At 49.6% G+C, this 23,504-nt stretch overlaps 1 protein-coding gene across 11 annotated transcripts in view; it reads left to right on the top strand.

Moving 5' to 3' along the window:
• Nucleotides 1-23,504, top strand: part of agrn (agrin) — a 202,121-nt gene that overhangs the window by 131,770 nt on the left and 46,847 nt on the right. For all 11 annotated transcript variants that reach the window (XM_037478860.2, XM_037478859.2, XM_037478861.2 and 8 more), the window contains 7 exons: nucleotides 6,886-7,107; nucleotides 13,717-13,914; nucleotides 14,195-14,395; nucleotides 18,394-18,536; nucleotides 19,237-19,342; nucleotides 21,612-21,731; nucleotides 22,242-22,406. In XM_037478860.2, the coding sequence (XP_037334757.2) occupies nucleotides 6,886-7,107; nucleotides 13,717-13,914; nucleotides 14,195-14,395; nucleotides 18,394-18,536; nucleotides 19,237-19,342; nucleotides 21,612-21,731; nucleotides 22,242-22,406 (1,155 nt within the window). The remainder of the gene's footprint in view (nucleotides 1-6,885; nucleotides 7,108-13,716; nucleotides 13,915-14,194; nucleotides 14,396-18,393; nucleotides 18,537-19,236; nucleotides 19,343-21,611; nucleotides 21,732-22,241; nucleotides 22,407-23,504) is intronic.

Genomic DNA, 23,504 nt, shown 5'->3' with positions numbered 1-23,504 from the left:
TGTCTGTCTGTCTCTGTCCACCTGGTCGTCTTCCTGGCTGTCTGCCGGTGGAAAAGTGGGGTCACCCGGCGGGCGACCTCATCAGGTGGATTGTGATGGGTGAAGCCCTTCCACCTCGCTCCAAAAAGAACCCGACAGGAGGGGTCTTGTACACCCGTCTTTTGTCCTTTCCTTCTGTTTACCCTCCTGCAAGGATGTGACCCGTGAGGTTGGAGAAGTCTTCCTGTCTTCCTGTCTCCCTGTCTCCCTGCCACACCACTGCGCACCCGTGACTCCTTCCTGTGTGCACGCAGCAGCATGCTGACCTCGCCGACCCCCCCAAACACTCCCCCCTCTCCATCACCTCATGAAAGCTCGCAGCTGCTCGATGAATGCACCTGGAGCTCCTCTGAGCACCAAAGGGTCAGAGTTGGGCCGTAAAGGGAATGCTTTGGAATGGCTGATCCTTTAGATTAAGTTTGAAAATAACTTTTATCTTTAACCTGGTTGCATGCAGTTAGCATTAGTATTCAATGAGTAGAAATTTAAATGGGAATCCAATGAGAATTGGAAGTAAAACTAATCAACTGCCTTCCTGCGCAACCTCACAGATACCACGCACAGATTGTTCAAAAATGTTTTTTTTCCGCTTAAAAATCTAGTCACTGAATGTAATCCAGGACACCAATAAGCCTGCTGCCTGAATGTGTTGAAACACGTTTTTTTTAGGCTGATAAAAGATGAATGAGGAGAGATAAAAGATTCAATAAGAGATCAGCCTTTGAGTCTAGCAAGTCAGGGCATTTGTCGATTTGCATTTCAATCCAAATTAAAAGTGCATATTGATAAGCATCTCTCTGTGAGCCGCACACGCTCCTGTTTTATTTCCTGTATAAATGTATGATTTTGAAAGAATACTTCTTTCAGCTGGTGGATATTTTTTGAAAAATTCCCCCCCCCCAACACATTTTTGATTTGGGTGCACTTTTGGGTCCCCTAATGAAAGCGTGTATTTAATCGTATACAGCAGAATCTCCCGTGTCTTGGGCTCGCAACGTAGGCTGATAACCGCCACCGACCCACCCCCCACCCGGGCGTCGGGGGGTCTAGTTTGTCGTCGGCATCAGGGCACTGCGCCGCTCATTAGCATCACTTGTCCGTCTGAGCTGTGCATGCATTAAGTGGTGGAAAATAGCAGTGCTCCGTTTTATTATTTCCAGCGAGTGGCGTTAAGTCCCCCCCCCACACCCGCTTAGCTATTTCCCTTTCTTTTGCGCTCCTCATCACTCCTCCTCCCTCCTCCTCCCTTCCCCGGAGCATCGCTGCCGTCACTGACTGCTCGTATGTTTCTTTAATGCAGTTTTAGTGACATTTGCATAGATTTTTTTCAAAACAGAACGCCACCCCCGCCACCCCCGCCCCCGTTTTAATTAAACATCCAAAGAGGCAAGCGCAGGGGCCCACAGAGACCGTTGGCTCAGTCAGACGGATGATGCGCACAAAGAGGGTGTGTACGTCTGTGTGTGTGTGTGTCCGTGCACGCGTTAGAACTTCCTGCCTCTGTCTTCCTTTGTGTCCCCCTACTGTGTTGGTGGTTACATAATGCCTCTCGCTGCACAAAGGACTTCAGATACACAGGACGCACACAAGGGCCGCATGCAAAGTGTGTCTGAAGAGGGGACGCCTCGTCTGCGATCGATCCATGGGGTCTCGCCGCACCCTTCCCCTGCGACTCCACGGCGCCAGAGGCCGACGGGCGCCGCGTTGGAGGCCTCAGACAAAGCTTCACTCGTCTGAAGGAGGGAGAGAAGAAAAAAAAATGAAGAGTTTGATAAATTATCATTATTTGATAAATAACGGTCTCCGCCCCTCGTTTGATTGGCTGAGCGGTGCGGCAGGGTGGCGTTGATCCATCACCCTGCCAGCTGTCAAACGAATGAAATTCTCCAGTTCTGCCGCCGTCGTAAATCTCTTTTCATGTGGGCGACAGGGGCCTTAATGTCAGCCCCCCCCCCACTCCACACCCCCCATCCCGTGCTCCACCGCAGGCCTCCATGAAGGCACAGAAATTGACACAGAAATTTGACATTTGATTGATATCTAAAGCTCATCCATTTGGGGATTGAGGGTCACGGCGTGGGTGATCGACTCGCAGGGAGGGCGGAGTCACAAATCCCCCCCGAGAAAAACACGAGAGCCGGTGACCGATTGGCTCAGAGTCGGCTCCCGGAGAGGGAGGGGGAAGGTGGTGGCGCCGCAGCCTTGGATTGTGACGTGCCTCGTGACACCTGGCACCAGAGAAGCGCATGAGGTTACACGGCTGCTTACTCACACGATGAATAAAGAAAAAATGTTGTGCTCTGCGGTGGTTTTACCTCACTTGCCTTCCCAAACACACACACGGAAGTTGATAACAACATTGTTTCAGCCTGCCTTCATGCAGAGTCTGGTCAAAAAGCAAGACAATCAACATCCCAAATATATGTACTGACCGAACAATGGAGCAACATTGGCTCTCTAAAGTGTTTTCATTGTTGCTTATTACCAGTTTTGTCAGCCATACAGCATCCATTTGTCAAACTCAAGTTTAAACCCGAAGACGAGTTTATAATTCATCATTGAGGGCAAAAGGAAGCGGTAGGCCTTCGCAAAGGCTCAGCAACCGGATTTTGATCGTTTGAATGCTTACGCTGTGACATGCGGATGCATTTGGCAGCAAAGACACAGACGGTGGGCCACCTCTCTGCTGTGCTTTCACCAATAATGATGGAACACGCTTGGAGGGTCCTCCCCTCCTCACTGTACCTGTGTTTAATGTACTCTGCTGGATGCGCTTTTGCTCGGCCTCTGGATATACCGCCTGCAGTTTTATGAAAAGGTATTTGGAGCTGCCGTGTGATGCTGTGTTCAAAGGACACGGCTCAACCACTACGCCTGTGTGTGAGTGTGTGTGTTAATGTGTCCCAGTGAGCTGAAGCACCAAGATGTGAAAGAGAGCAGACTGATTTAATAGCATTTAATAGACACAACATCAACGAGGAAGAGATTTCAACACACAGAGCCCAAAAAAAAGTTTTACAGAAACATTTCAAAATGTCTTCCCAAAGCGGGCGATTTGTTTAATGTTCAATATTACTTTTTAATGTTGGCGCTGCGCGTACTTCCTGCCCAGACTGTTTTCCTCCCTTTTAAGTCTATATTTAGTGCGTATTCAGCGGTGCTTTGAAGTGGCTCACCGCACCTCCCAGGAGCCTGTTCATGTTCCGGCCTCATGTCTGGCATTAGTACAATGGGAAATAGAGGGTTTCTAAATTGGTAGTTACGAGGAGAGTTTTGGAGAAAAAACCCCCACAGAAAACACACACACAGTGTGAGAGGCAAACTATCAGTGAACAAATGAAAGAGCTATTTGCAAACTCTTTACTCACAACTCTTTTGTCATTTTCACAGTCCTCTGTGTGTGTGTGTGTGTGTGTGTGTGTGTGTGTGTGTGTGTGTGTGTGTGTGTGTGTGTGTGTGTGTGTGTGTGTGTGTGCGTGCGTGCATGATTGCGAGAAAAACTCGACTTGAAACGAGTCGCCTGTCGCCTCCGGAGGTTAACACGACATCACTCAGCGGCCGACACCTTGTCGCTGACAGAGAGTTCTGCGTTCTGCGGAGTCGGGGGGCGGGGGGGTGAAGGGGTTTGAGTCACCTCCGGTGTCAGGGCTCCGTGTCCAACATTTGATCATTTGCATGTTTATTTGATGAGCATCTCGTGGGGATTGGACTCGCACGCCTTCAGCCTGAGATCAACCGGCGCTGTTTTCCCCTTTCTAATCAAGTCCATTGGTTCTCTCATTTCTACATTCACTCTTTCATTTAATGTTTCTTTCGGGCCTCCCGACTTGATTTGGCGACGCACCGAAGGTGGGTACGCTTGCCCCCCCCCCCCCCCACGGCGTCTTTCGGCGCCATCTCACTTCTGGCAGATGCGTATCACATGATCAGAGATTGCGGCGTGTCTTTCTTGTCCCCCCCCCCCTCCCAACCTGCGCTTCTTGTGCTCGTCTCCATTTTTGAAAATGCATAAAGAGGTGCCCCCCCCCCCCCCCCCCCCCTCGCCCCCTGCCTGTGATAAGTTGTTGTGTGGTAGACAGACACGGCCCGCGGGTAAGCCTTTTTGCTCTATGCTAATATAGCCTTTCTCTATGCGCCTCCTTTTCCCTCGACTAATAGAATCCATGAATGTTTTCACGCACACAGGAACACAGGAGGCGGGGCTTGTGTTCCATTGCTGACGGTGGTTCTCCCAGCCGCGTCGCCCGGGTGCAGAGGGACCCGAGAGGGGCGGTCTGATTAACATAAGACCAAAATAAGCTCCCGGCTTTTCACCCACATGTTGCTGGGGGGGTTAGCGGTGTACCGCGGTGAAACACGGAATCTCACGGGGGGGTCCTCGCCAGAGCTCGCTGCGCCGCCACGGCACCCTGACATGGGGCCGATGAGCCCGGGGACTCACGGTAATGACACCTCGGGGCGGACAGGCGAGACAATGTCACGACAACGGATCGATCGCGTTCTTTCAATGTTTTTGGCTTTTTTTTTTACGAGGCAGCCGACCCGAGGTTCCTCCGGCCCGGGGCACAGCGTGGCCTCACCTGAGGTAATCCCCTTCTAAGGCCCGAAGCGGCGCGGTGACATTAACCCACCCCACTAATTAAAAAAGAAGGAATCCAGCTGCAGACCGAGGTGACGGAATGTCACTGGAGCACAATCCCTGAACAGAAGGAATTATTCATGTATTTTTATTTCACTGTCCCTCCTGATGTCTCCCCTCTGCACTGTCCACTGTGCACCTGCCCAGCCACTAAAACAAGGTCTTGGCTACTGCGCTCATGTATTAATGTATTTGCCACTAGAGACCATCCCACTCAACTGTCCAGATCATTTTCCAGTGGAAAGAAATGAATTTAAACCGTTTTTTTTTTCATTATTATTATTTTCCTGAACCCTGCATGGCAGAAGCACCGATACGGGCAGGAGGAAGATGTATCTCAGTGTTTGGGAAACGGGGAAAAAAAGAGATGAAGCGGGCTAGTGAGCAGTGTCCCACGAGCGCTGTGACAGGCTGCCATTTCAAAGCTTCTGCTCGTATCTAAGAGAGAGAGAGACAGCTTTTCAGCTGCTTTTTATCTGGGTCAGAAGATTCTCACAGTGGGGGAGTTGTGTCTTTGTTTTTGTTTTTTGTTTCTTTGGGAAGCTGAGGCCTTATCGGTGGCTGGAGTCGTGTTTTAGGAACAGCTCGGGTCACGAGCTTACTGCAAAGCCCGACTGTTACGCGCTCGCAGACAAGCGCCAATTGGTACAGAGATCACGGATATCAATTGTGTTTTTATCGAAGCTGTACCGAATTAAGCAACATCAAATGGCTTACAAATGTATGCGGCTTCTCCTAGCTCCTTTGAAACAGCTGCTGCTGCCATCAAAACACAAAAATCAGTGGCAGGTATTGAAGCATTCTCTTTCCACTACTTAGTCGGTTAGACATTAGTTTGCTGTTTTATTGCTTAGTTCCTGTCATCATCTTTTCAATGAATTTGACCCCAGGATGTTGAGGACACATTGATCCTTCGCCCCTCCCATCGGCTCAATCCCTGTGAAACAAGCCCACAGGCTCCTTCTGTGTAGTCAGCTGATGGTTTACCCCCCCCCCCCCAGCCTCAAAGCTAGTAAGTGAATCATTGCGCTCCAATCAAGACAGGTTGCCCCTCCGCGATGCCTTCTGACGCCAATAATGGTCGCAATAACAACGGAGCCGAGGGTGGTGTCGTTACAAAGCGCTGTTTCCATGACAGCAACCCCCCCCCCCGCCCCAAAGCCGAAACATAAAAGGTAGCCGGAGGAAAGGAAGACGTTTTTGGTTAATTCACCTCCTTTGAGCGCTTTTCATCAGAAATGATTTGATGCCTGTGTGTGTGTGCTGCAGACACACCACGTTTAGCTGAGCGATCCGCCCCTCAAACGCCTCCCAAATAAAAAGCACCACGGCTGTCGTCACTGGCTTCCTTGTGGTAGCGCAGCGTGCGCTCTTCCTACCGAAAGGCCACGGGAGATTTTCATCTACTAACAAAGCCGAAAGGAATTGACAGAGTCGGGACGGGTGGGGGGGGATCAAAAGATTTTTTTTTTTCCCCCTTTTCTCTTTTCTGATCAAGTCAGGTTATATCAACCCATTGTACGGCCATCTGCCAATACCGAGAACTCATATGTGCACAACTCCAGTGCTGGTTTTAATGGAGTCCTGCTGGAGGTAGCCCGTGAGAGGGAGCGACTGAAGCTCTGTGATGTTCACATTTCATATCTGCCTCTGCCCAGGAGCTTGCCTTTTGTGAATTATTAAGCAGAGGGCTCTTTCTTCTCTTCGCCCGTTTCCTTCTCCGGTCTCTGCATTTTCTCCCTCTCTCCCTCTTGTTTTCCTCGCTCCTCCGTGTCAGTACGCGCTCACTGAAATGCAAATGGCAGCCTTTGAAGGGGCACACTGGGAACGTCAATTAATCCCGCCGTTTACTCCCATGAAAAAAGCCGGCGTCACCATTGTTCGAGGACCGTTTCATCTCCGGCCGTGCTCGTGGGCCATGTCTTCATCCGCTGTCCTCGCGCCGCTTCGGATTCGGCGGAGCCGTCAGGGTACAGGGGGGTAGCCAACAAAGCCGAGGTGTCTCAGGAGCAACGTGTTGCATACCACATCACATCGCCTGCCTCTAACACAACACCTGCCGTTCCCCGTGAAGCTGTGCTCTAACTTACCTCCCCTTGACCTTTGGCCCTCCCCAGCCCCAGACCTCTCTCCAACCTCTACTTTAAATCCCCCCCCCCCCACCTCCCCTCTACATGCCTCTAACTTTGCTCTCCATCGTCCTTCAGATCTCAGCATACCGAGCCCCTGCCTGGGTAAGGAGTGCGATCACGGGGCGGTGTGCGTGGTCAAGAACGGCGAGCCGGTGTGCGAGTGCCCCGAGGCGTGCCCCCAGACCTCCGACCCCGTGTGCGGGTCCGACGGCCACAGCTACGGCAGCCCCTGCGAGATGCGGGCCATGGGTTGTGCCCTGCAGAGGGCCATTCAGATCCAACACAAAGGGCCCTGTGGTGAGTAGCCGCGCACACTGCGCTACACAACTGCTGCACTCAGCACTCATGAACTCTGTTTGAAATGTGTAAGTCATAGCTCACAGGTAGGGACAGAGCTCTCCTTGCTAATACAATCAAGCTCAAATGAATGAATATTGCTATTTTAACAATTAGCACATGTGGAATTACGTTCACGGTGATCCACCGGGGCTTTCCGTTCACTTCCAACAAAGTCAAAACTATGATTAATAGAACTATTTTTCCTATCCCTTGTCCATTACTCTTCTTCGAGCCTTCCATGACAACAGGACGAGTCGAATTTGACCTTTGCGTGACCACGCACTGTACCCCTGATGGAAGAGATCTTGACGCTAATTGGCTGCATGAGTCACTTGGCTTTCCGTAACGGTCCCGATTACACCAGCGCTTGAAGTGGTATCAAATATCTTCAGATCCACGACACACTGGCAGATTATTAGCGATCGCTCTTGGACGGACAATTTTCCCATGGACTCTACACTCACCGGCCACTTTATTAGGTACACCAGTCCAACTGCTCGTTAACACTTAATTTCTAAGCAGCCAATCACATGGCGGCAACTCAGTGCATTTAGGCATGTAGACATTGTCAAGACAATCTCCTGCAGTTCAAACCGAGCATCAGTATGGGGAAGAAAGGTGATTTGAGTGACTTTGAACGTGGCATGATTGTTGGTGCCAGAAGGGCTGGTCTGAGTATTTCAGAAACTGCTAATCTACTGGGATTTTCACGCACAACCATCTCTAGGGTTTACAGAGAATGGTCCGAAAAAGAAAAAACATCCAGTGAGCGGCAGTTCTGTGGGTGGAAATGCCTTGTTGATGCCAGAGGTCAGAGGAGAATGGCCAGACTGGTTCGAGCTGATAGAAGGGCAACAGTGACTCAAATAACCACCCGTTACAACCAAGGTGGGCATAAGAGCATCTCTGAACGCACAGTACGTCGAACTTTGAGGCAGATGGGCTACAGCAGCAGAAGACCACACCGGGTGCCACTCCTTTCAGCTAAGAACAGGAAACTGAGGCTACAATTTGCACAAGCTCATCGAAATTGGACAATAGAAGATTGGAAAAACGTTGTCTGGTCTGATGAGTCTCGATTTCTGCTGCGACATTCGGATGGTAGGGTCAGAATTTGGCGTCTACAACATGAAAGCATGGATCCATCCTGCCTTGTATCAACGGTTCAGGCTGGTGGTGGTGGTGTCATGGTGTGGGGAATATTTTCTTGGCACTCTTTGGGCCCCTTGGTACCAATTGAGCATCGTTGCAACGCCACAGCCTACCTGAGTATTGTTGCTGACCATGTCCATCCCTTTATGACCACAATGTACCCAACTTCTGATGGCTACTTTCAGCAGGATAAAGCGCCATGTCATAAAGCTGGAATCATCTCAGACTGGTTTCTTGAACATGACAATGAGTTCGCTGTACTCAAATGGCCTCCACAATCACCAGATCTCAATCCAATAGAGCATCTTTGGGATGTGGTGGAACGGGAGATTCGCATCATGGATGTGCAGCCGACAAATCTGCGGCAACTGTGTGATGCCATCATGTCAATATGGACCAAACTCCCTGAGGAATGCTTCCAGCACCTTGTTGAATCTATGCCACGAAGAATTGAGGCAGTTCTGAAGGCAAAAGGGGGTCCAACCCGTTACTAGCATGGGGTACCTAATAAAGTGGCCGGTGAGTGTAATTGGTGACTGAGTGTTGTTCCCTGGCTACCATCAAGCCAGTCCCTTATATCCCCATGCAAGGGGTTCGTTTGGGGAGTTTTCCTCTCATCCGAGGCAAGAGGACAGAGGGTGAGGCACGTAAACAGTGAAGCCCCTTGAGGCAAATTAGTGATTTGTGATGTTGGAAATAAATAACCGCGGAGAGGAGCACGTTTCTCGCTTACTTCACTCGCTCTGCTCTACCTCAATGGATTCTTCTGCAAAGAGGAAACGAGTCGGCCTCTCCGGCGCTGTTATTGTGGACGAGCCGATCAGTTTAATGATCAATACAACCAAACCAAAAGCGGTTTACCGGTTGCTTTTTAAACGAGCGGCGGGTTTCTCTCTGTACCGAGAGGGCGACGTGGCGGTCCGACGCTGCCTCTCTGCCTGCATCAGGCATCTGTCCCCCTCTCTCCCAGCCCCGGAGCGGCGTTTGGTCTGTGCCGCAGCGCAGGTAGACGGCGTCCGTCGGGCCCTCGGGTCCCTTGGGCGGTAATGAATAGTCTTTATTTCAAAAAGCGGGGCTGGCTGAGCGGGGGGCCCTGTCTGTAATCCAGCACCGTGGATAGTTCTTGGCTCCCAGAGAAAAACAGACCTGCGTCAGCGCAACGGTGCCATAAAAATGCTGAGGCATCGGCTTGGCAGGCGCGAGCCGGCCGAGGAATGATGGCGATGATAATGTGGGTTATTTCAGAGCTGTACTGGCCCTCATTCAGCAGCATCACAACGGACTGACTTAAGCTATTATTTCACCTAATTATCACAGCCTCTTCCCCCGGTAATATACAACACTGGGGGGAGGATGGGCATACGCTGCCTTCAGGTGTAGTTGGAGGTATCATTCCATTTCTGCCATATCATATGAAAACTAAGAACTGAGGAATGTATTAATTTGCTTGTTTACTGTGTTAATAATTGGCACCATATGTGTCATTTGTTGTTTTTTACTCTGAAACATTTTGCACTACTCATGTGTTCCCTTTCCAAATGCACTTCATTGTGTCAAGTTGTCAGATTCATGGCTTTCAGACTCAAAATGATGGCAGGTTGGAGCAGCAATAGCTCAGGAAGAAAGAGGTAGCGCAATAGAAAATGGCTGGGCATGTTTTCTTTGCCGTGTGTGTGTGTGTGTGTGTGTGTGTGTGTGTGTGGCTTACTGGCCTCTCAATGGACCCAGCCATAATTTCATTTCCTTCCCTGCGGGCTGGAGCAGTCGCAGTTATCTATAAGGCTCAGGTGCAACCCCACAGCGATATGAGTGACATTTGTTATTATTTGGAGATTTGTCCCTCCCCCTGCATATGAGTGGCGGGCGACCTTGTACGGCGGGGCCCGGGAGAGGTGCGCTTGGTTAATGGACCCCACAGCTGCATATCAGTCGTCCTGGAGAAAGGTGCTTTTCACACGGCTCTGCAGAACAGATGAGAGCGGGGGCCCCGGAAACATTTACGAAAAAAAGAACCGCCCCCCCCCTTCCTTCCCCCCTCGCCTCCCCCTCCCACAGGTGTTATACGCAGTTGAGTGAGAGATATAGGTCACACCGGCAGCATGGGAGTGGTCGGGGAGAGGCGGTGTAAAGAGGGCCCAGTGAAGAGGGAGGGGGGGAAGTAATAAACGGAGGGAGGGAAGGAGACGGAGGTAAACGCGGCGAGGAGGAGCAGAGCGAGCGAGGAGCTAATAGGGTAGCGGCCGGGCAGGCGTCGACGGGGGAGCTGTTATCACCCAGGCATGTTCACAAGCCTTCAAAACACAAACCAGCCTACTTCTTTCTGCTTAATCCTGAGCTCGCACCCCGCCCGGGCCCCCTCCACCGCCATTCAGGTTGTCTTTCCCCAGCGAGGACATCAACAAAACGCCGCAAAGCTGTTGGGTCTTTTGTTTTTCCCACTCTGCTATGACTCAATCCTCCACATTTATACCAGCCCCTGTTTGTTACTCTCACTTCTTAAAAAAAACACAACAATCAGCAGTCCCCAACTTTGGGTGCCGGGGGCTTCAAGGGGACGTCGACTAAATGCTGGCAGGTCTTCAGCAAAAGATACATTTAATTAGATTTTTTGGATGCGAATCAACGGATGATGATCGTCTCACCTACTCTGATCAGGGATCGTGTTGCAGTGTAGCTGGATCTCAGCCGCTTATGGGCCGCAGGCCGGTGCAATATGAAAGTCTGTGCTTTGAATACTGTTGGTATTCAATTTTATTGGACCTGGTATAAGAATATCTTAAGATATCTCCCTTTGATCTCAGACTAGCGTGTATTTCTCAGGCTGGAGAGGTTCTTGCATCGGCCGACATGAAAGTAAACTTAAATGAGCTGACAGCTACTAGGTTATAGCGGGCTAACGTCGTAACGCCTTGCCTGCCAGACATTTGAGCTTAAAGTCTTGACATTTCATGGTATGAAAAGTTGTCTGCCTAACAACATGAAATTGACTATTTTCCACTGAAAAGTCATAATTTGTGATGACAGAGCTGGCGATGACTGAATCTGAGATGACAGAGAGTCGACGTCTTAACATTAGCCGATAATGGAGACAGTTCTCAGCCTGCTCCTCGCTTTTCAACTAAAGCTCCCCTGTTTTTTGTCGGCCTGTTTTGCGATGCGTGTTGTCTGGGGTATCAGGCGGCGTGGAGAGCCAGGTGCGAGGGGCTGCAGCAGATAAAGAAGCGAGGCTGCTATCGGAACACAAAGCCTGATAAAGCACAACACTCAACCCCAATTCCTCCTGATTTATAGCTGCCGCGACCCTAGAAGAGCCACCTCCACAGCAATCCCCAGTTTTTAGATCCTCTGTTCGTCTATTTTTGGCACAGAAAACCCTCGCTATAATTAAGCTTCATCTTTTTGTGCCAAAACCCCCGGTGCAAACACACTTTTACTGTTTGGATAGTAGTAGTAGAACCAACATCGGATCTCTTAAGAATATGATTTAGTCTGAGATCATTAGCATGATTAGCCTTAAATACATAGCCAAAAGAATATAGCAGCACGGCAGCGATGCGCTATGGAAGAAGCTCCAACCCGCTGAGCATTAACATGCAGCAATAACAATCTGCAGGTCGCGGAACATGGCTGCAGGGATTTGCAGACGGCATTGGTGAGATCTGCCTGAGACGCCTGTTTTGCATTCGGCGTTCCAATCAATCCCAAAGGGAAGGCCAGCACACGGCCTCCACACCAAATTCAGAAACAAACATTCTATCATGTGCTTTTCTGCACAGAGGAATAGTCGGTTCCACGGAATGGTACATATCGTTTTAATGTACCGCTTGGAAATATATCTTCCCAAAGTACAATATATTGCTCTTAGAGGCAACACACTGTATGTGGCCACGTCCGGTTCACAAACTAGGCCTGTCAACCCCCCCAAAACAGAGGATGCCAGCACTGGATAGCGAAATGAAGAAAGCCAAAGACTCTTAAAGAGCAATAAACAGATTAATACTGTGGAGTGGGGCGGCCTCGCCTCTCTCAATTAGCGCTAAATAAGTGGCGTTTTTTTAGCCCGCCTCTAATTGAATGTGATAGCGAGCAGCGCTAATGAAATCCTCCAGGTGTAATTGGAGTCAGAGGGAAAGCACATCGGCCGCTCGCCCTGCCGTTACGCGCCTCCTCATCTGTCTCTGGCCCACAACAGTTGGTACCCGGAACACGCCTCACCCCCCCCCCCCCCCCCCCTCGCTGTTCCTTCAGGGGAAGACTCCGGAGGCAGGCAATTTCTCAAGAGATGATCCAAGTGAATCCTCCGACCAATACCAAAAGTTTGAAAGGCTCCCTAAGCCCGATTGGGTTGAGGAGTGAGGCGGGAAAAAATTGTGTGACAGGCAAGAACCATCAGGAATGGCGATGAGCGGCATCTGGCAGTCACTAGACGTACGTACGGGCATCCAGGCCCGGGAGTTCGATTCTTGTCTCTTCGGATCGCTTCCTTCTTGCTCTCAGACTCCTTTAACCGCCCATTCAAGTGGCAAGCTCCTTTCCTCCTCGGCTCGGCCTCTCGTGATGTCCTGACTGATGGACTGCGGCTGACACCGAGCTGTCCTCCTGCCAGACGGCTGTTTTCAGCTCTACAAAGTCTAGTTTCTGTGTGCTTCCAATGGAGCTCATTGGGCTCCTGGGAACCTCAGTTTGGCATCTTTATTTTATTTTTTAGGTAGAATTCTGTCTGTGGAGAGAATTTCCTATGGAATCGACACCTTTTGATGGACAGCTGTGTGCACTTTTCAAAAGTATTTCAAATCAATTGAGTCTCCCTCAGGTGGACTCCTAAAGGCTCGTACAGTGATACGGAAGCGTTGCATCTCGGCACTTCTTCTATCTGTGCTGCAGCGCTGCCTCATTAAGCACTACACCAGCTGTCGGCTTGTCAAGAAACGACAACAACTCATTTTGACCCATTTATGGTTTAATGGCTGCTGTTGACATTATGAATGTTAATACCCAGGAAATTGTAAGATAATAGATGATCACTGCATCTGTAAATAAAAAATGGGCTACTCATGTGCCTCAGTGGCATCATCTTTGATAGACGTTAAAAGTGAATACAAATGAATGTTGTGCCCATAGCGATGTACTTTCCTCTGAATATCAGCATTGATACGATTAACAATGCAAGCCAAAACTGTTTCTTCTTCTATTCGAGGGATCATCAAAAAGAAAACGAATGATCAATATGCAATGCCCTCAATGGGATTGCAGATTAACTACTTGCAACAAATTTGATACATTTTAAATCCACATTCTCATTTTAAAATGAGGGACTTCATGTTTCACACTCAACTCGCTACCAAAGTCACGCCAAAGTAAATCCCTGAAGCACACCCGCTGAGCCTTGGGCCCTTCTCTATTGACTCCATCTAGATGAGGCTTGTGCCAACTGCTCCTTCGGGGCGATCTGCGACGCGCAGAGCGGGCAGTGTGTGTGCGCGACGGAGTGCGTGGAGTCCCACCAGCCCGTGTGCGGCAGCGACGGCAGCACCTACAACAGCGAGTGTGAGCTGCACGTGCGGGCCTGCAAACAGCAGACGGACCTCCGCGTGGTCAGCCAGGGAGAGTGCAGTAAGTAGTGCATACATCTCTGCAGGGATCTACAGATTCCACGGGTTAAGTGTTCAACATTTATCGGTAAAACACATAGGGAGCTTTTCCAGAGCTCAAAACATCATCAGGGGGGGGAGTGAATGTCAGTTGTAAAGGGGATTGGGAGGTGTATTACAAGTGGAAGTGGCATACATTGCAATTAGGGAAGGAAATCTCAAGACGAGATCCATTCTCAGGTCTATTGTGAATTAAATACTGTACATCAAACCAACACCCCCCCCCCACTTTTTCATTTCAGAAACATGCGGCAGCACAGTTTGTGCCTGGGGGGCCATCTGCGTCAAGAACAAGTGCGAGTGCCAGCAGTGCTCTGGCGAGGGCCTTGCCCTGGTGTGCGGGAGCGATGGCGTCACCTACAAAAACGAGTGTGAACTCCGCACGTCCTCCTGCATGCAGAAGACTCAAATTGATGTGGCGAAACCCGGCAGCTGTGACGAAGGTAGGAAATGGACTTTGAAATGCTGTTATTCTCCAAACCATTCGGCCTTTGAAATAGTGTCATTATTTTTATCAACTGACCTGTGGCAAGGCATCCAGTCATGTGAGGTTTTTAATAATGGTTGCATACGCCACCAGCAGCACGCTGATTAGGTTCTCCTGCTCATGTCTTTTTTCACGGTTCATTCCCCCTTCTCTTAATTCTCTAATACTTCTTTATTAACCTCCTCTGCGGGCAGACCTGGGCTCCTATTAGAGGGAACCTCTTATTTGTAATTTAGTTTATTTTGATATATTTGATCACATCACAGGAAGTTTTCTGTTAGTGTTGTCCCAGTTATGTTGAGCTTTAAGCTTCAGTCAGGGAAAACGCACCACTTCTTGCACTCATAATAAAACCAGTTTAACACATGACATTTTTTTAATGTGAAATATCTGCAGGAAGTGTTTGGTTTCCTTGTCAGTAGCTGAGTGCTGAAAAGGAGAGCGGTTGAAGTATATGAGTGAATGAGAAGAGCATTCAGAGCATGAATGTATTGGCAAAGAAGCATCCAACTGTCTAACGTATGAGCCGTGATAGCACTAGAATCGGCTCGGGCTCCAGTGCTGATCATCATTTACAGTACACATTTTATTGAGCCCTTCCTTCCAATTATGCCTTTAAGCTCTTAAGGCGTCCATTTCCACCCCTGTGTACTCTGTCGCTCTGAATGAAGGACAAATCTAATTCACCTTGCAAAGCGCTGAGGGGGCCCCTCGCTCGGCCCCGTCTTTTGGGAACAAATCAGGACCTCTGACAAGGTGTGAAGGGGAGCAGATTACACCTGCCAGTGGATGAAGGACATGGCAAGCAGAGAGGAGAGGAATCCTCTTTCTGTTCGGATTGCCAACCGGTGTTTTCTTCTTCTTTTTTCTTCTCTCCTTTGTCTGCCGTAGTGGTCCGGGGACAAATTGCCGCCTAAGCTCCTTTTGGTCGATTTAACGTCATTTCATTGACTGAGACAAGTGACCTTTTTTGTATGTGGAGCGTGAAGAAATGTGAAACTGTATGCAGACTCGCTGTCACCACACACACACACACACACATACGCTCTGTCCTCTTTCTGTTGATTGTCTTGTATCGGGCGAAACGGCTCTCTTCTACCTCCCCAAGGGCATTGCTGTGCTTGTGTGTTGCTCTCTCTCTCTCCCTCTCTATCTCTCTCTCTCCCATATTGCCTCTGAACATCCGGCGTTTTTTCAGTTGCTCATTTTGATTCAGAGAGAACCATGAGGCTTACACAATAGAACCTCTTTTCCTCTCCCTCGCAGTCTCTATTCTCCCCTTCGCTCCATGCCATCCCGCCACTCTCTCGGTCTTTATCGAAATTGTGCCTCTCGACAAAAGGAGCCGCGATGCCTTCACAGATAGGGGGGTGTGGGGGGGGGGGTCTGCGTTCCATAAAGTTCGCCCTATGGGGCGAAATCGGCAGCCTCTGTCCCCACTGTCATTCAGCCGCGTCGAATCGGACCCAGACCCTCCACAGGAAGTCTGGTGTCATTGTAAAACCATTAAGACCAAGTTGCTGTTTTTCCTCCCTCAAGACGTGGCCGTGGGATGCTTTCTCTTTGGCTACCAGTTTTTTCTATTTATTCCCACAGCGCTGAAAGGTGGTTTTCTCTGTGGTGGACAACAGCAAAGTTGCCCCCCCACACGCCCCCACCCCCCACACACACACACTCCAAGACGACACCCTCGTTAGTCTTGCTGGTGGGAGCGGGCATAAAGATGGAAGTTGTTTTCTTCCGCCTTTTTTATTTAACAGTAATGAAAAATGAGACATTCCCACTGTTGGCCAAACAGGGAAATGCATCACCTGTTTAATTTCACACTCTGGTACGCCTGGCCTCAGCTTCTTTTGCTGACGCTGACAAAGTGGCGACTGAGAGCAGTGCATCACCCCCCCCCCCCCCCCCCCACTCCCTCTGGCCCTTTTTAATTGACTAGGAATTTAAGAAACAAGATCAGGAGCGCAGAATCTCAGACGACCTGCACGCATGGGATCAATAATGCACCGGCTCATCCCTCTCCGTCTCCACAAACTTTTCTGGAGTAAGGCGGCTGTCGCGGCCGTCGGCAGCAGGACGTACGAGCGGCTGATAGAAGCAGCGAGGACGTCGTCGCCCTCCATCTCCCAGGACCAGCAGGATATCGGTCACATCCCGGAGCCACAGGTGTCGACACCAGGGATCCGCTCGCCCAGTTATGGCTGCCCCTCGTTTGCACTGCAGTTTTTGGTTGTGGTCATGGTCATTTCCCCCCCCCCCCCCCCCTCTGCCTTCATCGGACATTATTCTTATGCCATTTATTTCCTCTCTTCCCCCCGGCCGCTGGATCCTGTCTTCATAATGGAGCTCCCTCAGCTAAGTAGCCTCTGGTTTCTGCCATGAATGACTAAAAAGCAACGGATGGGCAGCACAGAGAGAATAGCTGATGGAGCCATCTTAGCTGGGGATGTGTTAAGTGAAAGGTTCACAGGCAGCGCGGGCGGCGGGCACATCAAAGAGCAGCAGCTAATTAGGACCCCCCTTCGTCCTTCACTTTTATTTATTCCATTCTAATGTCTCACCTCTTTTATTTATTTATCTCATCTCTGTCAGCGGAATACGAATGGGCTACTGCTACATTTCCCTTCTACTGTGCCCTGCTGGGGCGGCATACAGCACACAGGCACGAGCCGCCTCGCTGTGGAGTCAGCGGACGCCTCACATACCTGCGTGGGGCCCGCCACAAAATGTCCCCTTTATTGACGGCTAGGGTTCACGATCGATGAGAAGCTCCCAGCAGTCGGAGGTTCTGCCGCCTTAAAGAGGAGACGGAGGGAGCCCTTAACTAGTCGGGATGTTTGTGTTGGACTCCGGCTCTGTGCTAATGAAGCGAAGGCCCCGCCCCCGCTGGATCGACCAGCGCCAAGCTGTCACAGCCCATTGCCGATGACGGGCCCCTCCCCTAATCCCTGACCTGCTCCACAATCTACTTTAGAAGATGGGATATGCTAAGTGGCACTTCCATCATTACGCCATTGATTTCACCATTAGAGCGGATGCATCAATACGGACGGGAAGGAGAAATAACACCTGATTATGTGACGTCTTCTTGAGTCTCTCATCTGCGCTGCGGGCTTTTAGTTTGGACTGAACTCCTTTTTATTTTTTTCTATCGTTTCATTCCCCGCTTTCGCACACATCACACCTAATCTCCCCGAGGAGTTCCTCCAGAGGTGAAATTTGCAGCTTCAAAAGCCGGATCCTCCCCCCCGTCTGTCTGCCGCCTGCACTTGTTTTTCCTCAAATGAAGCTCCAAGGGTAAGGGTAAGGGTTCCCCTTCATTTATGGGTTGCTTACCTTGTGCTGAAGAAACTTTAGCACAAGGTAAGCACCACGAGCCCCGTGCAGTGTTGGACTTTTCTGGGCTCTGCTGCCTCTTTCTGCCGGGAAAGCAGGACTTGGATCGGGAGAAGTGCACTTTTAGAAACAAATAAAAAATAAAACAAATCCGGGGTGACAGTTAAAGAGTAGCCGTGTGCAACTTTCTTTAGTACTCTGGAGATAATTAGAGTTTGCTGCACACTTTGCAATTAGTTGTGTCCTCATGTGTGCAGGCGACCGTAGCGGCGGCCTTACTTTGCGGCCCTGTTTTGTCTGTTTAATCGAAATCAGTAGGATGCCTCGCTGGTTGTGCGGTGATGTTGCGTCTAATTTATCTAGTCTCTTTCCCTCACCACAATTGGTCATTATGTTGCACTACCAGCACTGCCCCCCCCCCCCCCCTCTTCACCCTACCCACACAACAGTGTGAGGGAAATATAAATGATCCTCACCTTGTCACGCTGCTAATGTGTAAATGTGGCCACAAAGAGACATGAGATTTAGAACCTGTCTCCAGGGACATCTCCCGTGTGTGTTTCATTGACGATGCTGTGTCCTTGTGGTGTCTTTTTTTTTTTTTTCTCCATGCAGACTGTGGCTCAGGGGGGTCGGGCTCAGGCGCGGAGAGCTGTGAACAGGACCGCTGTCGCATGTTCGGGGGCTCGTGGGACGAGGACGCGGAGGACGACCGCTGCGTCTGTGACTTCTCCTGTCAAAGTGTGCCTCTCAACACGGTGCGTGCTCTATTCAGGGCGTCTGAAGCTTGTTTTCTCATGGGAGCTGAATCTCTACGGTTCCTTGGGGATAATTGCACCGCAATCATGTTAGAAAGCTGCTTATTAGTTAGATCTCACTTCCTATTATTTAAAAAAAAGTGTACTTTTTATTCCAGGTCCAACCGTGAAAGTTGCCTTTACTTCGATGGTTACAAGAGGAACAATTCTCAGAAATGTGCAATTACATACAAATTTCAAGTTTACCTTTAAAAGGCCAAAGCATAAAGGAGTGGAAACAACTCTAAATGTTTTGACAACATTTTTCTTGTGTCTCTGAATCCTTGACACAAGGCATGAGATGGTTTTGGTTTGTATGAAAAGAGGGTCCAAGAAAGTTCATCTACCGTCGACATCTAAACAAATAACCAGTACCTGAGTGATGTAACTGAAATGAAAAGGCAATTGACATGGAAACCTAAAATGTAACTTTTTTAGGTGACCGTTAACATGAACTTAAATTGATCCGTAAAAAGGGTTAAAGCTTTCAATATTTTCAATGCTTACTGAGGTAACCAATTAGAAAATAATTAGGGTCATTTTCTTATAGACTTCTCTACAATCTGACTTTTTGAACTGCAGCACTTAACGGACCCAGATGCCGCTTGCCGCTGTAGCTCCATTCGTAGGTCATCCTCACCTTTGTGCCATTCCTTTGCAGGTTTGTGGCTCAGATGGGAAAAATTACAGCAACGAGTGCCAGCTGAAGAAGGCCAGATGTGAGAAACAAGAGCACTTGATGACTCAGAATCAGGGATCCTGTGCAGGTCGGTACATTACACCACTCAAGGGTCATTGTCGTTACGGTGTGCAGAGGCACACTCACCAGGACCCATTGTCATTAACATCCCATTTCTGCACTCATTCCATCCATTCATGGGGTGGTAAGGGTGTGCTGTTTGTGGCATAGCGGTGGGACCGCTGTGCCCTGAAGAAGCAAAGAAGGTTCAAGGTTAAACGCGGTGTGCATGTTTTTGCTCGAGGCTTTTCAAGCGAGGCTCTCGCTCATATCTGGGAAACGTGGCGTTCCTGTGGGGCCGGCTGGCGTGCACAGATACAAATCTTTCTCACAGGCACATGTGTGGATGGAGCTGATAGCGATGATGATGATGATGACTTACCCCGCCGCCGGACGTTTTCTCAACGCACAAACTACAAAACCTGTGCTCACAAGGTTGCTTCTTAACCATCTAGATACCATGCTGTAATATTAGAAAGGCGCTCTCTCTCTCTCTCTCACTTTGTGTAAACGATTTGCATTTATTAAGCAGGATAGTTGTCAGATCAGTGGCTAAGTAGCGAAGGTCATCCCACGGAAGTGTTACATCAGGATCTTCTGCTCCGGCCTGGGAGCTCAGAGGGTTCGTTGTGCTCATTCCCCCCCGCGGGTGTAAAATAAAGGAGGATTGAGAAGGTTGAAGAGGGAGTGAGACAGAGGGGGGGGGGCTTGGCAGTGTTTTCACACACATCCCTGCAGATTCTTCCCTTTTCCTAAGCCGGCCTCCTTGGGCACTGACTGTCACACCTCTCGGCCGTCCGCGCATAATCAATCCTTCTCTTTTTTTTGAAGAGCCCCTCTATGGGTGCGAGAGCTCTGGGCTCTGCTCTCCTATTGGCTAATGGAAATTTTTCACTGCCCTTCCACATTAACTTCATTTGACCTCAGCTGTAGCAACTTATCAACACATGCCAGCTCCTGCTAGCTGAGCAGGAAAGCAACCTGTTTTTTTTGGTGTGTGTTTTTTGCGTTTATGATAATGACAAAATGTAGCTGGTTTGCATACGGTGTTCACAATGTCCCCTGCTGCGTGCACATGCCTTTGCCTTTGATGGCATTTCAAGCTGTCCTCTGTAGCGACCTGAAAGCTCCCATCCGGCCCCGGGATTTCCGTCAAATCCAAAGGAACACTTATTTACTAGACGAGAAAACCCACACTGACGGGCCCCGGCAAGAATACAACAAGACCAGCCGCAACCACCGCAGCGGACAAAAGCACAGCGCCAGAAATGAGAGGGTAATATTAAACGTCACAGCGAGCCGCGCTGTGCAATGGCCCCTGAAGGTGGGAAAAACCCTTTAAGGGTGCAAGAACATATGAAATTAAAAGTTCCCCCTTGTCCTAATAGGCTCAGCACAGATAGCCCGAATGGAGCGCTGGAAAGTGTCACGTTAAATGAACTGTGTCCAAAGCCCATCTCTGGAGCGGGAAAGCACTGGAAAAAGAGCGGGGCCGACTCACCGCCATTAGGCTGAGGCTCATATCCACACCAGTAACAGTGTGATTTATGGCCCCTGTGTCTACAGCCTCCAAACTCCAAATGAACAACACAAGGCAGAGAGATCGGGGGGTGGAGAGAGAGACAGAGGGGAGGGGCGAACGCCGAGGGAAGATTTCTGCTTTCTATCTCTACGGCTTCACTCTTCACCCCAAAGCCTGCAGAGAATGATCGTCGTGCCTCGACCATTATAGAAATCCCCGAATGTTTGGTTCGTGTCCCGGTTTCTGGAGACGCTCCAGGTTCTGGAAACACATTGGCTACTTTTATTCAGAGGTGCCGCACGAGTCTGAACGCAGCTCTCTTATTTTTCGCAGTGGAAGGTTGTAGGGCAGCAGTGCAATTCCCTAATATTAGACACGAACAAATCACGAGAACATGCCTCCTCCTAGGTGGCAAATGTCAGCCGCCGAACATCCGCCGGCAACGCCATTGTTTGTTTTCACTGGAGGTAATAGCATCATTCTAACCCCGCCCCGCCCCCCTCCCCAAAGATTTTGGGCCATTGTGGAGAAAATAGCAAACAGAATTGTTATCTTGAAGCCGGCTGCCAGCCTCTCCACCTCTGCCCCCAAAGCCAATCTCATTGTTGGCAACAAAAAAACAAAACGTTACATGTTGCTTGGAGATTGTGTTGTCTAACCCCGAACCTCTCCCCCTACTGCAATCCCTCAAATGATGGTGTTCTTCTTTCACTCATTTTACTATGTGCTGCGCCACCCCCCCCCTCTCTTTTCTATTTTTTTCCCACCTCATCAGCGATCTCGGCGACATCTCCCCCTGCGCCGACGCCCCCCCAGCACTGCAGTCACTCTGTGTACGGCTGCTGCCACGACAACGTGACGGCTGCCTTGGGAGTCGGACTGGCTGGATGTCCCAGTAAGTTCCCTTCTTCCACGCCCCCCCCCCCACTTCCATGTGAGACGAATTTGTTGTGTGCGTGCGCTAAAAAAAGTTAAAAACGTTCAGATACTATCAGGCCATTTCAGCATACGGGACTTATTGTCCTTGACTGCAATTACAGTTCCAAAGTTACAGAGCAGAAAACGTTTCATCTTAATCCGAGGAATAATTATGATAATGTTGCACCGTATCAACGGGAAAAATCTCTTCATCCGATGATCTTGACGAACAATAGCACGCACACGGGGGGGAGACAAATGCTTCTTGTGCGGAGGAAATGCAGACTTCGAAATAAAGATACACAGAGATTTTGCAAAGGGATGACTCACCTAAACACACTTGATCCACCCTTTCAGTGGGTGGAACATGGCTTACCCAAAGTCCGGGCCCTGCATCAACCTTTGGTACTGACGATTCGGCCGTAAGGGACGTGATGATCGGGTCTGTCAAACAAGCACAAACCCACGTGCGCTGTGTTCTCCTCAGGCACCTGTCAGTGTAACGTCCACGGCTCCTACAAAGGCACGTGTGACCCGGCCTCGGGGCAGTGCTCCTGTAAGCCGGGCGTCGGGGGACAGAAGTGCGACCGCTGCGAGCCGGGCTTCTGGAACTTCCGTGGCATTGTGACGGAGAACATGAGCGGCTGCACACGTAAGGAACCATCTGTTGCAGTGCTAGTCATTGAATTCATACGTGTGACATCCTCGTACATTATTCTTCTTCTGAGGTTTTAACTGGAAAGAAAAAACATATTTTCTCACTTATTTCACGCAGCATCCAGCCTTGGAGAGGGTTTTGGTGTTCTGTGGATTGTCGAGTAAATTATTACTATTTTTTAAGCCCAATAAAGCTCCAAATATGTTTGCTTTTGAGTTTACAAAAAGCTTTAAAAAGAATAAAAAAAGTGAAAAACCTAGATGCAATAGATGTTCTAACTGTTAAACAATTTCCTGGTTATTCTTGATAATCCACACATCTCTCTGTGGTCAGGGGACTACTTTCTGGCAAAGAATAAGTCCAATTTTAAAACTATTGGTTGTGTGATTGTATGTAACAAATTCTCACTCAGGGTTTTGGGATGGAGCCGAGATATCCCAAAGCCTGGACAAATAAAACCAAAGCTGAAGGTTAATTGAATTGAGATCCACGACTCTCCATAAGCTACCTACATGTAATATATGCAGCCAAACGGTTTCATGGAAGGTTTTGGAGAAGAAAATGCTTTTGTTCCTTTTAGTTCTGTCAAAAGTGTAACTGTTTTCATTTGTATTCGAGCGGAGAACGGGGCGGGGAGGGGGGGGGGGGTCAGGACCCCATGTTTGTCTTGTTGTAATGCAATATGGTGACCAGCGCGTCGAAGTGCGATAGGACATAGCCTCCCAACGCCGCGGGGCATTTTCCGTCAGCAGCGGGAAGTGTGTAGGTGCACCACCCGTGGCCTGACCTTAACAAGGTTTACCCACAGCAAGCAGACAGCCCACTGACTGCACAGCAGCTCCACATCCAGCAGGGGGGGGGGAGGGAAAAACAAGCCATCATTGATTCTAGGAACATGATGGGGTCGCTGTCCTTCCCCTGGGGCTGTTTTTTTCAGTTCCTCCTCCTCCTCCTCCTCCTTCTCTCCGCCTGTGGGGCCTGAGGCGGGGTAAACTTTTCACAACCTTCGACTCTAACACATGGAGGAATCTGACAAAAAGTTCAGAGGCTGAGGTTGGCTCAGATTCTCAAATGGGGAAAACGCGTACACCT

This window comes from Pungitius pungitius, chromosome 1, assembly GCF_949316345.1.
Source record: "Pungitius pungitius chromosome 1, fPunPun2.1, whole genome shotgun sequence".
In the NCBI taxonomy this organism is placed as follows: Eukaryota; Metazoa; Chordata; class Actinopteri; order Perciformes; family Gasterosteidae; genus Pungitius; species Pungitius pungitius.
The sequence above is the reverse complement of the archived record's forward strand: the minus strand, read 5'-3'. Positions and strand labels throughout refer to the sequence as shown.